The following is a 14,668-nucleotide window of genomic DNA, read 5'->3' on the forward strand; positions in this document are numbered from 1 at the left end:
GTTCCTTCTTTCCCCCTACCCTGCTTTCTTCCCCTGAGCCTATTTTCACAACCCTTTTTCCCTGATATGATATGACTCAGTATTACCACTGCCCCCCAAAAGTCATGTTATCTGAAGGCTGCTCCCTTTTCCTTAAGACCAGCCTTTAGTGTTCCTAGGAGCCTTGCCCAAACCTGGTTCATTGTGAGCTCCAGAGCAACGCTTAGGCTGCCCTCTGAACACACTCAGAGTCCTCCCAGGCTGCTGTCGCCTCCCCTCCAGCCCTCTCTGAGTATTAGTGTCATATTTGCGTATGGTCTCCCTTCCTCACAAAGCCAGCAACAATTCCAGGGTCATACAGGCCCTGGATCTAGCTGAACATTCACAACAGTGAGAACAAACTATGTAACAAATGGCCATCTTGCATTATCTCATTCTTAAAGAGTTCTGCACAGGAAAAATTCCTAGCCCCATTTTACAAATGGAGAAACAGGAATGAGATTAAATCAGTTGCTCAAGGTCATACTGCCAAAAAAGAAGAAATAATTCAAGATCTGATCCAGCTTGGCCTTAGGTTCTAAACCTCCTCCAGCAGCCGGCAAGGTTCCCAGAAAGAAGGGTCTTTCCCCTGTTGCTTGCTTTCGGGTCCCTGATGCCCCCTCTTCCCCAACAGCCCGTGCTCCCACACACAGCCGTGTGCCTCTTGTGTGGGGAGGCTGGGAAGGAGGACACAGTGGAGGGAGAGGAAGAAAAATTTGGTTTGAGCCTCATGGAGTGTACAATCTGCAACGAGATCGTCCACCCTGGCTGCCTGAAGGTGATGGCCCCGGGGAACCTGGAGTCGGGGATGGGCAAATTGTCAAGGAGCAAGGAGGTTGGGAACACTGCCTCTGACTTCACTGATAGCCTATCCATTCCCTGCCTCTGCCCACAGATGGGGAAGGCTGAGGGTGTCATCAATGCGGAAATTCCTAACTGCTGGGAGTGCCCTCGCTGTACCCAGGAAGGCCGGACCAGCAAGGTAGGGGCAGGACTGGGCTGGGTGCTGGGCTCCCAGTGGGCTGGGGAGCTGTGCAGAATCTCACCCCCAGCATTCATCTCCTCAGGATTCAGGTGACGGACCAGGCCGCCGAAGGACTGACAACGGAGAGGAGGGTGCCAGCCTGGGGAGTGGATGGAAGCTGACGGAGGAGCCGCCACTTCCACCACCTCCACCCAGGCGCAAGGGCCCTCTGCCTGCTGGGCCCCCCCCAGAGGACGTGCCTGGGCCCCCCAAAAGAAAGGAGAGGGAGTCAGGGAATGAGCCCCCAACCCCAAAGAAAAAGGTGAGCCAGGGAGCATGCTCACTACATTCAGCCCAAGGGAATCTGGGAGTGGTAGTCCTGTTCCTTTTTGGGGAGGGTGGGCCCTCCGTGGGTTCCCTCAGGGATTGTTGGGAGATATAATTCAGGAGGCGCTGGGGGGAGGATGGGGCACACTCAGTGTAGAGAAGAGGTACAGGTGAGAGGGCAGCGGGCACTGGGCAGTGAAGCTTTGGGAGCCCTGGGTACTTTAGGGATTAGGGAAAGAGCATACTCAAAGCTGCTACAGAGGAAGAAGGAGGGGCTAGAAAGGGCCCGAGGGGGAAGAAAGAAGAGATGAGAGCATACTCACTGAGCCAAGACATTGGTTAGAAGGTGAGCATGCTCAGAGTTCTCCTTGAGGTGGGGGCTTCTGGGAATTGTAGTCCAAGAGGAGGCCATGGATCTTAGGTTTGTGGACAATGAGGGGCTAAGGGTCTCTTCCTTTCCCTATGTCTCCCTTTTTCCCTGGTAGGTGAAAGGAGGCCGTGAGAGGCACCTGAAGAAGGTGGGTGGAGACGCCTGCCTCCTCCGAGGATCGGACCCAGGCGGCCCAGGCCTTCTGCCCCCCAGGGTTCTGAATCCAAGCCAAGCTTTCTCGTCCTGCCACCCTGGGCTCCCTCCCGAACACTGGGAGGTGTGCCGGGGACCTCCTCCCTCCCTCTCCCATCTTTCCTTGCCCCACCCTCCACTCTGGAGACAGATCTGTGCTTTCCTGCTCACCTTGTCCTACCCCTGCCCCACTTGGCCACGATGGGCATCTGCACCCTGGGAGAGTGGAGGGGGAGAGTGGGTTGGGTCCAGGGCCTCAGGAGCCCCTGACTGTCCAAGAACCCTCAGGGTATTATCTGACCGTTTTGCACCATCTTTCTAAACCTTAAAGGGGAAAGAACTGAGTCCAAATCTCTGCCTGCTGACTCCTGTGTGGTCTTGGCAATTTGTCAGCTGCTCTGAGCCTCAGTTTTCTCATTTGGGAAATCTACCTTCCTTATCTGCCTATCGCACTATTTAAATCTACTGAGAGTAAATGGACTTTGTAAATTATAAAACTTACCTAGATTCGAGGAAAATGAGGTCCAGAGAGGTTAAAAGACTGGTCTAAGGTCATACAGCAAAGCTCGGAATCAGATGTCACTTTGCATGGACACACTAAACCTGCCTGATTGCATTCAAATCCTGCCTCTGCCATTTGTCACTTTGGCGCTTAATCTCTCTGAGCCTATCTGCCTCATGTCTAAAAAGAGTGACCCAGGTTGCCACTCCATTCAAGCTCTGTGAGGATGTGCCGAGTCAGCGAGTGGAATGCTCTGCCTGGGGCCAGGTGATCTTTGTTATTCTCACATCCCTGACTGGACACTTGGAATTGTCTAGTCCAGGGGTCCTCAAACTACGGCCCGCACGCCACATGCAAATACAAATATTGTATTTGTTCCCGTTTTGTTTTTTTACTTCAAAATAAGATATGTGCAGTGTGCATAGGAATTTGTTCATAGTTTTTTTTTAAACTATAGTCCGGCCCTCCAACGGTCTGAGGGACAGTGAACTGGCCCCCTGTTTAAAAAGTTTGAGGACCCCTGGTCTAGTCCAACGTCCCATCTTGTAGATGGTGAGACAGGGGCTTCCCAAGGTCACACAGAGTTGATGGCCAAGCCAATACTCAAATCTGGACTATGTTTTCATAGCATGCTGCTTGTGGAAATTCATGAGCTACTGGAACCCATAAGGTATTTGATTCTTTGAATCAGTGCCTTCACGTGACATAAGGATGTGAAGTTCAGGCATGGCTTGGCTAATGCCTCACATCGCTCAGAGCCAGGGCTGGGTCAGGACTCTCCCTTGGACTGTTCATCCCCTGGTGACTCCTCAAGGGCAGGGGGGTGGGAGAGTGTGTGTCGGACCCTAGAGCCGTCTCCTATCTTTCTGCAGAAACCAAAGCCACCTTTGGCCTCTGCCGAGGGCCCAGCGGTGCCATCCCCATCACCACAGAGGGAGAAGTTAGAGCGTTTCAAGCGGATGTGCCAGCTGCTAGAGCGGGTGCCTGACACCTCCTCGTCCTCCTCGGACTCAGACTCAGACTCCGACTCATCAGGCACATCCCTGAGTGAGGATGAGGCCCCTGGCGAGGCCCGAAATGGGCGACGGCCAGCCAGGGGCAGCTCAGGCGAGAAGGAGAACCGCGGGGGGCGACGGGCTGTACGCCCTGGCAGTGGGGGGCCCCTCCTCAGTTGGCCTTTGGGCCCTGCCCCACCACCCCGGCCCCCACAGCTGGAGCGTCATGTGGTACGGCCCCCACCTCGAAGTCCTGAGCCCGACACACTGCCTTTGGCTGCTGGATCCGACCACCCTCTGCCCCGTGCTGCCTGGCTTCGTGTCTTCCAGCACCTTGGGCCCCGAGAGCTGTGCATTTGCATGCGAGTCTGCCGGACTTGGAGCCGCTGGTGAGTGGCCTGCACAGGCCTAGGTTCTATTGCTGACACCCTCCTCACTTTCTGGGTGACTTGTCACCTGTTCCTTATCCTTCCTCCCTGGTCACTGCTACTTCTGTAGTGTGTGCACACGACAGCACGATACTTCTGCATTTACTGTGCATGGGCTGCTTTCTGTTTTTGAGCTCATTTAATCCTCATAAGGCCTCTGTGAGGTAGTACTATTACTCCCCCTTACAGATGAAGCTGAGGTCAAGATCATGTGGACAGGAAGCAATAGAACCAGGAATTTGAACCCAGCCCCTCTCTGCTGGGTTCCCGAATCTTTCCTCTTAACAATATCATTTTTGAGTGTTTAGTGTGTACCAAGCATAGTGCTGACTGTTGTATATGCATCATCTCATTTGCTTTTCACACTTCCTCTTCTGAGGACAATCGTACCTGCTTCATTTACACATGAGAAAAGCTCTTGGCTGCGCCGGCCCCTGCCCTGTCACAGGCAGCCATACTTGGGCCTCCTGACCCCGAGGAACGCCTTCATGCCCCAGAGCCACCACCAGCTCCCTCTGCCTGTCCTCCCCCTTCTCCCCACTGCTTCCTGAACCTTGTTTACTCAGAAATCTCCCTCAGCTTCCAAACCGCTGGTCTTCCTCCCCCCAGTCAAGCTCTCGGAACACGCTGTTCCCCTCACAGCTCATGGAGGGGATGAGCCTTCATTCATTTGTTCATTTTCATGTTCTAATCAGTTTCTGGGGTGGCGCAGATACTGTGTCTGTTTTATCTTCATGTTCCCAGCACGAGACAAAGGGCAGTATAGATGCCCAAGAAATATTTTATTACATGAGAAAATTCAGGCTCTTTCTCAAGCACTTACTGTGGATTAGACATCCTGTTGGCCACTTTGCAAATGTTAGCTGATTTTCCTCATGATAGCAGCCCTGTGAGGGAAGGAGGGACTCCTGAAGTCACAGTCCAAGTTAGTGGCTGAACTCAAACTCTGATGCTTTTCCTGTGGGTTCTGGGTGCTAGTTCATGCCTACTGGCGTCTGGAGGTCAGTGCCTGTGGTTCAGTCTGACTCTTCCTCTCCGGAGCTGTCTGCCGTTGGGCCAATTTCTTAACTGCTTGTGGCCTCCTTTTCTTCATCTGTTAAACCAGGAGGACCAGAACATTTACTTCAGAGTTGTTGGTGTGGTGTTTTAAATTTAACTTATTGTGTTGACGTTGATTAGTAAGGTTCTATACTGCATTGTCTGTGTACCTCATAGTGTTTTTGTAGCTGAGGGCAGTGCCTGGGAAAAAGAAGCTACTTGATGCCTTAACCATAATCATTACTATTCACTCAGTTACAAGTCATTACTGAAAGCTCAGACTTTCACATCCTCAGAACATAGCTCCACGTCAGCCCGCAACATGGAAGCAAATAGTGAGAGCAGTTGCTGGAGGTGACCCCCCGGCCTCATGTGATAGTTGGGGAAGTGTTTGCTGAGGCCTCTTCATCAGGGCCAGCTCTGTGCGTGGTACATGGGATTCAGAACTGAAGGGGACTTGATTTCGGCCTCAAGGAGATACGTGTGACCAGAGGTAGAGAGAGGCTAGACTGCACAGTGGTTTCCAGCTTGGGCCCTGGAGTTTGGTCCTTACGTGTTTCATCAGCTGTGACTCCGGCACTTCCTGGGTGTATGGCCGTGGGTGGACAGTTCTACCTATCCAGGCCTCAGTGTTCTCATCCACTATCTGGAGTTCAAATTAATACTTTGTAGGGATTAAATGAGATGGTTCTTGCAAAGTACTTAGCATCGTTCCTGGAGGGTACTAAATACTCAATAAAATGGTGGTTTTCCATAAGAGGCGGAGGGTAGGACAGAGCAGGGACCCATGGGGCACAATGGGAACACTCAGAAGGCTCTCTAAGGCCTGTGAGCAGAAGCAGGGGCAGGGAATGGAGAGAAGTGACTCAGGTTGAGAACTTTTTTAAGAAGCAGAAGAGCCCTGGCTGGTTTGGCTCAGTGGATAGAGCGTGGGCCTGCAAACTGAAGGGTCCCAGGTTCGATTCCGGCCAAGGGGATTGCAGGTTCGATCCCCAGTAGGGGACGGGCAGGAGGCAGCCAATCAGTGATTCTCTCTCATCATTGACATTTCTATCTCTCTCCCCTCTCCCTTCCTCTCTGAAATCAATAAAGATATATTTAAAAAAAAACAAAAACAGAAGAGCTTGGATTTGGTGACTAAGTGGCTATGGGGCCACAGGGTGACTCAAGTGAGTTTCTGGGCCACAAGCCTGGGTGGGCAGCAGTGCCGGTCCTCACGCTGGGGAACACCAAAGAAGAGAGGCAAGTTGTAGGGGAAAGGGAAGCACACGGATTTGACATGTGTGGTCTGGAAAGATTGTGGCCCAGTCGGAGCTAGCAGGGAAACAGCTGGATGTACAAGTCTGAGGCTCAAGAGAAAGGTCCAAGTTTAGAAACTAGAGACACAGCAGTGAACAAACAGGCAGGAGAGCAGGCAGTTGCAGGTTGTCCTGTCTGGTGGCTTCTGTCTTCTCTTGGAACTAGAAGGTGAAGTGATTTACCAAGAGAAAGATCCAAGTTTGGGAGTTTTAATCTATAGATACCAGCTTCCAGGAAGAAAGCAGAAGACAGAATGTCAGTATTTGTGAGTTAGAGAAAGAGCAGCCAGAGACTTGGAGGAAATCAAGGGCTGAGCTGTGCTCTAAGGGAGGGAGATGGAGGAAGGAGTGAGTGGCGAACAGTGTTGCATGTTGGCAAACGGAGATCAAGGACCAGAGTGGCGGTTGCATTTTGCTACAAGGAGGCCTTGGTATCCTTGGCTGTGCTACAGGGGGGTGGGGAGACCGAAGCCAGGTCACATAGGGTCAAGGACATCAGCTTCTAGGCCAGGACTTGATGGCTTGCTGCTGTACCTGGTTTCTAAAATGGTACCTGGCATACCGTCAGTACTAAGAAAATATTTGTTGAATGAATGAAAGACAGTGAGAAAATCAGGATGGAGTGTAGAAAGAGGTAGTGAGAGAAATTTGTAGGTGGGGAGCAGGAAGTTGCAGGCTTTCCTCTCTGGTGACTTCTATCTTTTCTTGAAACTGGGAGGCGAAGTGACCTGTCAAGACGGAGGGGAAGCCCTGGCAGGGTAGCTCAGTTGGTTAGAGTTGTCCTGATATGCCAAGGTTTGGGGTTCGATCCCTGACCAGGGCACATACAGGAAGCAGCCAATGAATGCATAAATAAGTGGAACAATAAATTGATCTCTCAAATCAATTTTTTAAAGGAGGGGAGAGAAGGCAGGCCGCAGTGTCGAAGTTGTTGAGTTGCAGGGAAGAGGGGTGGGACTTTGGGGGACATGGGCAGAGAGAGTGGCAAAGAAGGGACTGGAACACAGGGTCAAGGCCAGCTGGGGTTGGAAGTAGAGGCTTAGAGATGACAGATTGGAGGACAATGGAAGCATCAGGGAACCGAGAGCTGAGAGGGAAGAACTGGCTTTGACTGGAGACCAGGAGGCTGTTGAGCTCCTTACAGGTGGCCATTTGGGCTGCTCCATCTCTGTGTCCCCAAAAGGCCTCTGCAAGAGGGAGGTTTAGGACTGCATTTTAGGATTTTTGAGGTGGGCTTAGTAGGGGATGACTTAGGGCAGTGATGGCGAACCTTTTGAGCTCGGCGTGTCAGCATTTTGAAAAACTCTAACTTAACGCTGGTGCCGTGTCACATATAGAAATTTTTTGATATTTGCAACCATAGTAAAACAAAGACTTATATTTTTGATATTTATTTTATATATTTAAATGCCATTTAACAAAGAAAAATCAACCAAAAAAATGAGTTCGCATGTCACCTCTGACACGCATGTCATAGGTTCGCCATCACTGACTTAGGGGGTAGCTGGAGTTAAGGGTAAAGTGAATGGTTTAGAGAACTTGACATCAAGCCCTGACCCCCCTGGGTGATGGCATGCTTTAGTCCCTGAGGAGTTCTTCCTGCTTTTTGCCTTAGTGTTATTCCCCAGCTTAGAAAGCACCCATCCATGGCTCCCTGTTGCCCTCACAACGAGCTCCCACAGTCCGATTGGACACGAACAGTGCCCCAGTGGCTGCAGTAAACACTTCCTCTGTACTCTCTCTCTTTGTCTTTGCAGCAAACCTTTGAATTAAGTGTTGCATTTAATTCCTTTTATAGTTTGGAGAATGGCCCAGAGAGGGCAAGTGACTTGTCTAAGGTCACACAGAGCACAGAGGTGGCAGAGCTGGGATTTAGTACCCATGCCCTTCACCTCTGAGCTCTGTGGCCACAGCAATTCAGCCTGGCATTCTAGTCTTTCTTTTTAAAAAAATGGGTTTTTTTTTTTTTTTTTTTTTTTTTTAAAATATATTTTATTGATTTTTTACAGAGAGGAAGGGAGAGAGACAGAGAGAGTTAGAAACATCGATGAGAGAGAAACATCGATCAGCTGCCTCCTGCACATCTCCCACTGGGGATGTGCCCGCAACCCAGGTACATGCCCTTGACCGGAATCGAACCTGGGACCTTTCAGTCCGCAGGCCGACGCTCTATCCACTGAGCCAAACCGGTTTCGGCAAAAATGGGTTTTTTATTCTGTTTATTTATTTACTTATTTATATCCTCACCCAAAGATATTTTTTAAATTGATTTTAAAGATAGAGGAAGAGGAGAGAGAGAGAGAGAGAGAGAGAGAGAGAGAGAGAGAGAGAGAGAACATTGATTGGCTGCCTCCCACATGCACCTTAACCGGGAGAGAGAGAGAGAGAGAGAGAGAGAGAGAGAGAGAGAGAGAGAGAACACATTGATTGGCTGCCTCCCACATGCACCCTAACCGGGGCCCAAACCCTCGACCCTTTGGTGCATGGGACAACACTCCAACCAACGGAGCAACACTGGCCAGGGCCATTCTAGTCCCTCTTGACATGTCACCCCTACCCTAGGCCTCCTCTGTAGCCTCAACCTCTGCCTCTTCCCCACTCACCAGAGTTCAGGCTCCCGATCCAGACCCTGGCTCTGCTACCATTTAGTAGCTGTGATACCTTAAACAAGTTTCTTAACCTCTCTGAGCCTCATTTCTCTTTACTCGAAAAAGGAGATGATAATAGTATTTACCTGCTAGGGCTATTGTGAGGTTAAATGTTTAATACATACAACAGTACCTGGCACATAGTAAACCCTTGATAAATAGTAGTTATTAGTGCTATAGTCGTCATCATCATCATCATTCTTATTATTAGGAGATGATGAATTGTCCTTTGTTCATGCTGCCTGACTTCTCGGAGCTCTCTGTGTTCTCTCTGTATCCTGGACCTGGGTACTAGTTCTTCCCCGTCTGGAATGTACACTGGCTTCCTACCCACTCCTCACTGGAGTAGTGACTGCTGTCCTTCAAATCTCATCAGGCATTGTCTCCCTGGGCGGCTCCCTGTCTCAGCCTTCTCATTGACTCTTATCATGTTCTTTGTTGCTTCAGTTTCTGTGGACTGGCTGTGTCTCCCCCACTTCCTGACTGCTTTGTGCCCAGTGGAGGCTGGACACTAAGTATCAGTAGGGCCCTCAGTGACTGTTGGCTGCTGCTCTGAGGTTCAAATCCAGTTTCCTGGTCATGCAAGAGCAAAGGGATCGATTAGCTCCAGGACAAGAAAAGTCAGGGGAGACTTCCTGGAAGAGGAGGCACTGGCGCTGAGCCTTTAAGGATCTGGGTTGGTTGGCATTTCCAGCACAACGTATGTGCCAAAATGTGTTGGCACCAGACAGCCTTGTGTGTCTGTAGGCTGTGGTTTGGCCTGGCTCTTGTGGAGTACGATACAGAACAACTGGGAGCCTGTGTGTACCTCCAGGGGGAAGGGGTTCCTTTCTAGCCATGGAAGATCCAGGAGGAGCTTCAAGGCGATGGTCGCAGTTGAGCTGGGACTTGATTGGGTCAGAGTGGGCAGAGAGGTTTTGGATGGAGTAAGATTTTGCTGAGTAGAGACAAAGGGCAGGACCTAAGGACAGAAGTTGTGTTGAGGGTGGGGTTTTTGTTTTGTTCTTTTCCTTTTTAGAATTGGAGAGATTTGCAAATGTTAGTGGTTGAGTGGATGGAACCAGGAGCGGGAGAGGCTAGAATGCCAGAAGAGGGAGGAGTGGTAGGAGGTGATAGGGCAGGGAGGTGGAGTTGTTGGGATTGAAGCCTTAAGGTCTGGGCCTCCAGCCTTCCCTAAAATGTCACCCAGGGGCTCCGAGGTATGCCTGGCAGTTTTAAGTAGCACAAAAAGGCTTAATTCTTTTATTAATTTTGAAAAGGAGGTCTCTCCATTGTGTGCTGTTGCATCTTTAATACCTTTCTTATACTCATCTCCCTGTTTAACACAAAGTCTTTAGGTGGTGGCCCAAAGCTACATCGACACCTGGCTAGAATTTAATAACCCTGGTCTGTGTTTATTATATTTATTTCTATGGTTAACACATTTATGTGAAACAGTGTTGGTTTTAAGTGCATAGAGGGGATCAATTTTAAGATAAATTCATGTTCTGCAGATAAGTGAATAGCAAATGACTGGGGTTGGAGAAAAAGCCCTTCAGAATTGGGGGACAGGGAGAGAGACATCTTCCTGGGCCCTCTCCACCCCTGCTGCTTCTGACACAGTTCATCTAACCCAGTGGGAAATTCCTGACATGCCTCCAGAACTGCATTAAGAAGAGTTTTCAGCCCTAGCCGGTTTGGCTCAGTGGATAGAGCATTGGCCTGCGGACTAAAGGGTCCCAGGTTCGATCCTGGTCAAGGGCACATGCCTGGATTGCGGGCTCGATCCCCATTAGGGGCCGTGCAGGAGGCAATTGATTAATAATTCTCTTCATTGATGTTTCTATCTCTTTCTCCCTTCCTCTCTGAAATCAATAAAAATATATTTAAGAAAAAAAGACTTTTCAAAAGGAGTCTCAAGGAACTCTTAGTGCACCGCCAAGTATTAATAGATAACCTTTGGTGGGGAAGGGTTCCCTGATGAAATAAGTTTGGGAAGCCTTTTCCCAAAGGGCATGTCAAGGCTGTCAGAAATGCTGGGATCAGGAAACCTGCTTTCCCTTTGTTCAGACCTCATTCATCTTTGTAGCTTCAATACCTGGGACCTGCCAGGTCTTCCATAAACATTGACCGGGTGAATACATGAAAAGCTGTAACTGCAGTGTGTGTGAGCAGTGCTCTTGGAAGCTTGGCCCCATTCTTTACAACAAATGCACAACAGATAACCTGCCGTGCCCGTGGCACCGTGCTGGGTACTGGGGAAACCAAAGGGAAAAGGCCAGATGTGCCCTTGTGGAGCCTGCATTGTAGTTCATGGGACACAATAGTCAAGTAAAGAGCAAATAGGGCTGTAAGTCAAGCCTTAGGCAGCTGGCCATCAGGGTGGGCCAGATGTGGATCAAGAGCAGAAATTGGTAGAGGAGAAGTGACCACAACCAACAACATAACTTGGTGAGCAGTCCCAGGTGGGGGCTGGGAGTGCCGAAGCTCCCTTTGGTGTTACAGCAACTACAGTATGTAGGATGTTTGTGTCTTAAAGCTGTAAGGTAAGAAAACCAGAAAGACCTCATTTGCTCTTGCAGCAGCCCTGAGGGGCAGGCCAGTAAGGATCATTATCTTCATTTTCTAAACTAGGCCCCGGAGGCGCAAGGAGAATGGAGTTTCCCAGGAGGAAGACTGTTTGAAAACTTCTTAACTAACATAGTTTTTAACGAAACTTGCATCTAGTTCAGTAATGGGTTTGAGCCCCAAACTCAATCCTCTTGGCCTGGGTCCTGGAGCTTCCTGCAGCCCCCTCCTCCCACCTTCCGTGTGGATCAGGAGAAAACGGGTGTGTCATTGAGTGTGGGGAGGGCTGTGGGCTCCCTGAGAGCTGAGGGCTGTCTACCCTCTTGTGGCTGCCAGGTGCTATGACAAGCGTCTGTGGCCTCGAATGGACCTGAGCCGGCGGAAGTCACTCACTCCCCCCATGCTTAGTGGTGTGGTTCGTCGCCAGCCCCGAGCCCTGGACCTCAGCTGGACAGGTGTCTCCAAGAAGCAACTCATGTGGCTTCTGAACCGACTGCAAGGTATGGCAAGGTGGTGAGGTTGGATAGAATGACTGGGATAAGCCTGGCACAGAGCCCTCCCAGCACCAGCTTCCTGACTTCCCCCAGGCCTGCAGGAACTGGTGCTGTCTGGCTGCTCCTGGCTCTCTGTCTCTGCCCTGGGCTCAGCCCCACTGCCAGCCCTGCGGCTCCTGGACCTGCGCTGGATTGAGGATGTTAAAGACTCCCAGCTCCGAGAGCTGCTGCTGCCTCCGCCAGACACCAAACCAGGTGCAGCCTCCGTTGGCTCATTTGTAGAACGGGTTGGGCGAGGTGGGGTTCTGAGGCCCATGAGGTGTTAGAGGGTTTGAAGAAAGGATAGAATACTTGAGTTTGAAAAGGAAGGCCCTGCTTGGCCATTGTTCATTCACTCACCTACTGTGCGCTGGGCCCTGTGATAGGAGTGGAGGGAACAGGATGAAGAGGATGTAGTCCCTGGCCTCCAGGGGGAGATAATTGTGGGATGAAGCACAACAGAGGACAGGAGGATGGCACTGGACTCTGGGAAAAGCCAGGGCATCTAAGTGAAGCCCTGGGTGTGGTGGGCTCCACCGACAGCCTTCTCCAAAGGGAGCAGTGGCTATTGCTGTGGGAGAATGTGCACCTCTGTGGCCAGTCAATTCTGTTTGTCAAGAGGAACCAGGAATATATATTTTCTGTCGCATATCCTGGTTTTTAAATGATGGAAATTAATTCAGATTCTTTAAAAGTTCACGTGTGGATCCAGTAAAAATATGGCTGAGCAATAGATTTAGTCCCTAGACTCCCTTGCCCTACAGTCAAAAGATACGGATTTTCCTAAGGGAAAAGAGCAGAAAGGGAGCCGATTGACTTGGAAGTTTGCGTGGAGTGGTAGTATCATCTCCCCAGTCAGACCAGCCACCTCTTCACTGGGGTCAGGCCCAGGTACCCTGCCCAATAATAAAGTCAGCTTTTATTGTTGAACACATTTTGGGCCTGGGCCTGGGCCTATATAGCACCCTGGACACCTCAGCCTGAATCAGCCTCATTCCCCACCCTGGTGGAACCCCAGTCATGCAGAGAGAGAGAGGCTCAGAAATAGAAGGTTATATAGCATGATGTGGTAGGCTAAGGGCTGTGGTGGGGGTGAAGGAGCAATGCAAGAAGCCCTCCTGAAAGGAGCTAAACTGAGTCCTGAAAGGGACAGGGTTTTTCCAGGGAGTTTGAGGCAGAATAAGTAGTTTTGTGGGGCAGGAGGCCTATATTGACTGAGGGGGATGCTGGGAGCTGAGGCTGGTCAGGTGAGCAGAGGTCTGGTCACCTTGGGGGTCATACGAGGTGTGGGGTCCTGAGGTCTGGGGCCTCCTTGTCTAGCCAAGAAATAGGATGCTTACAGTAGCATCCTCTCTGGTCTGCACCAGTCTGTTCTTCACTCCGAAGTCAGGGGAACCATCCAGAAAGACAAATGTATCCGTTTCACTCCTTGCTGTAAACTCTTTTTTTGTTGCTTCCTGGTGTTCTTTGGATAAAGATCAGTGTTTTACTGTATTCACTAAGGCCTGCCATAGTCTGGTTCCTGCTCACCCATGAGGTTCCTACATTTTAGCCACCTCAACCTCCTTGCCAAGTTCCCTCCAGCCCCAGGGCCTTTGCCTCCTCTTCTTTGCCTAGAATGCTCTTATCTTCCTTCATCTAATTAACACCTAATCACCTTTCAGGCTGCAGGGTAAATGCCACTTCTTCCTAGAAGCCCTCCATGATTCTCTTCCCCACTGAACTCAGGTCCCTCTTCAACTTTGAGAGAGTTCCCTCCCAGTATAGAAATGATTTGATTAAAATCTTTCCTCTCACTAGGTTCTTAAGTGCTGTGAGGGCAAGGACTAGCTTTCACAGCTCTTTCATGGCTCCCTTCTTCCTACCCTCCTCCACTGCACCCCTTCACAGCAGCCTTGGAAAAGAGGTAGAGAAGCAACTAGGATTCTTTGCATTTTCTGGATGAGGTACCAGAGGTCCAGAGGGGTTGAGTGCTGCAGGTCGCACAGGCAAAGCCAGACCAGAGCATTCACCATCGCCCACTCTTACTGGAACTGGACCGAGCCAGGAAGATGTGGGCTCATGGAAGGGTGGGCATTGGGAGCAGTGCATTCCATGAGGCGAGGAAGTGCCGGTTGGCTGGCAGACTGACCCCATCTCCTTCTGCCTGAATTCGTTTCAGTTTAAGCGCCTTTATCAGGAGTTTGCAAAGATGAGCCTTCTGGGCCCTCGAGGCCTATTGTGCATGTTGGAACTCTACACCTACTTTTCTGATCTTGGCCGCCTGGTTTGTACAGCATTCCTGGAGCAAAACTTAAAGTTCTACTTCTTGCTTTTGCCCCTGCTATTTTCTGCCTGGCATACTCTTCTCCCACCTCTCCACAGGGTTAGTCCTTGAAGGCCCAGCTTAAATGCTGCCACCTCAGTGAAACCCTCCCTGATGCCTCCTTTTCCCTGTCCAAGCCAGGGGGCCTCTTTCCTCTGCTTCCTCTAATGGCTTAAGCTGCGGCCCAAGGTTGATGGCATCTGTAATGTATTCCCTCTCTAAGCTCTCAGCTCCTCAAATGAAAAAAAAGGAGAGGCTAGAATCCTCAGAGCTTGCCAAGGCAGGTACTCACAGAGGCAGCAAGTGATGAGATTGGTGCAGGACATTAGGAAGTAGCCTCTAGCAACCCATTCCCAGCCAATTGTCAGGTGAAAGGGTAGCCCAGTGATGTCAGATCTTACAATTTTCAAGGAAAAGCTCAATATCTAAATCTATATATATAAAAGCCAAGTGACCAGAAATACTGGCACTGCAGCCAGCCAGCCAGCCCAATGGGAGGAGGG

At 50.4% G+C, this 14,668-nt stretch overlaps 1 protein-coding gene across 6 annotated transcripts in view; it reads left to right on the forward strand.

The window, feature by feature from the left end:
- Positions 1–633: 633 nt before the first annotated feature.
- Positions 634–14,668, forward strand: part of FBXL19 (F-box and leucine rich repeat protein 19) — a 26,266-nt gene continuing 12,231 nt past the window's right edge. For 2 of the 6 annotated variants that reach the window (XM_023744785.1, XM_023744784.1), the window contains exons 1-7: positions 634–796; positions 914–1,000; positions 1,086–1,304; positions 1,795–1,956; positions 3,246–3,757; positions 11,664–11,827; positions 11,915–12,076. In XM_023744785.1, the coding sequence (XP_023600553.1) occupies positions 749–796; positions 914–1,000; positions 1,086–1,304; positions 1,795–1,956; positions 3,246–3,757; positions 11,664–11,827; positions 11,915–12,076 (1,354 nt within the window). In that variant the 5' untranslated portion in view covers positions 634–748. The remainder of the gene's footprint in view (positions 797–913; positions 1,001–1,085; positions 1,305–1,794; positions 1,957–3,245; positions 3,758–11,663; positions 11,828–11,914; positions 12,077–14,668) is intronic. The other 4 variants (XM_023744786.1, XM_014445896.2, XM_023744787.1 and 1 more) reach the window with 4 other exon arrangements.

This window comes from Myotis lucifugus, unplaced genomic scaffold (assembly GCF_000147115.1).
Source record: "Myotis lucifugus unplaced genomic scaffold, Myoluc2.0 scaffold_486, whole genome shotgun sequence".
Lineage (NCBI taxonomy): Eukaryota > Metazoa > Chordata > Mammalia > Chiroptera > Vespertilionidae > Myotis > Myotis lucifugus.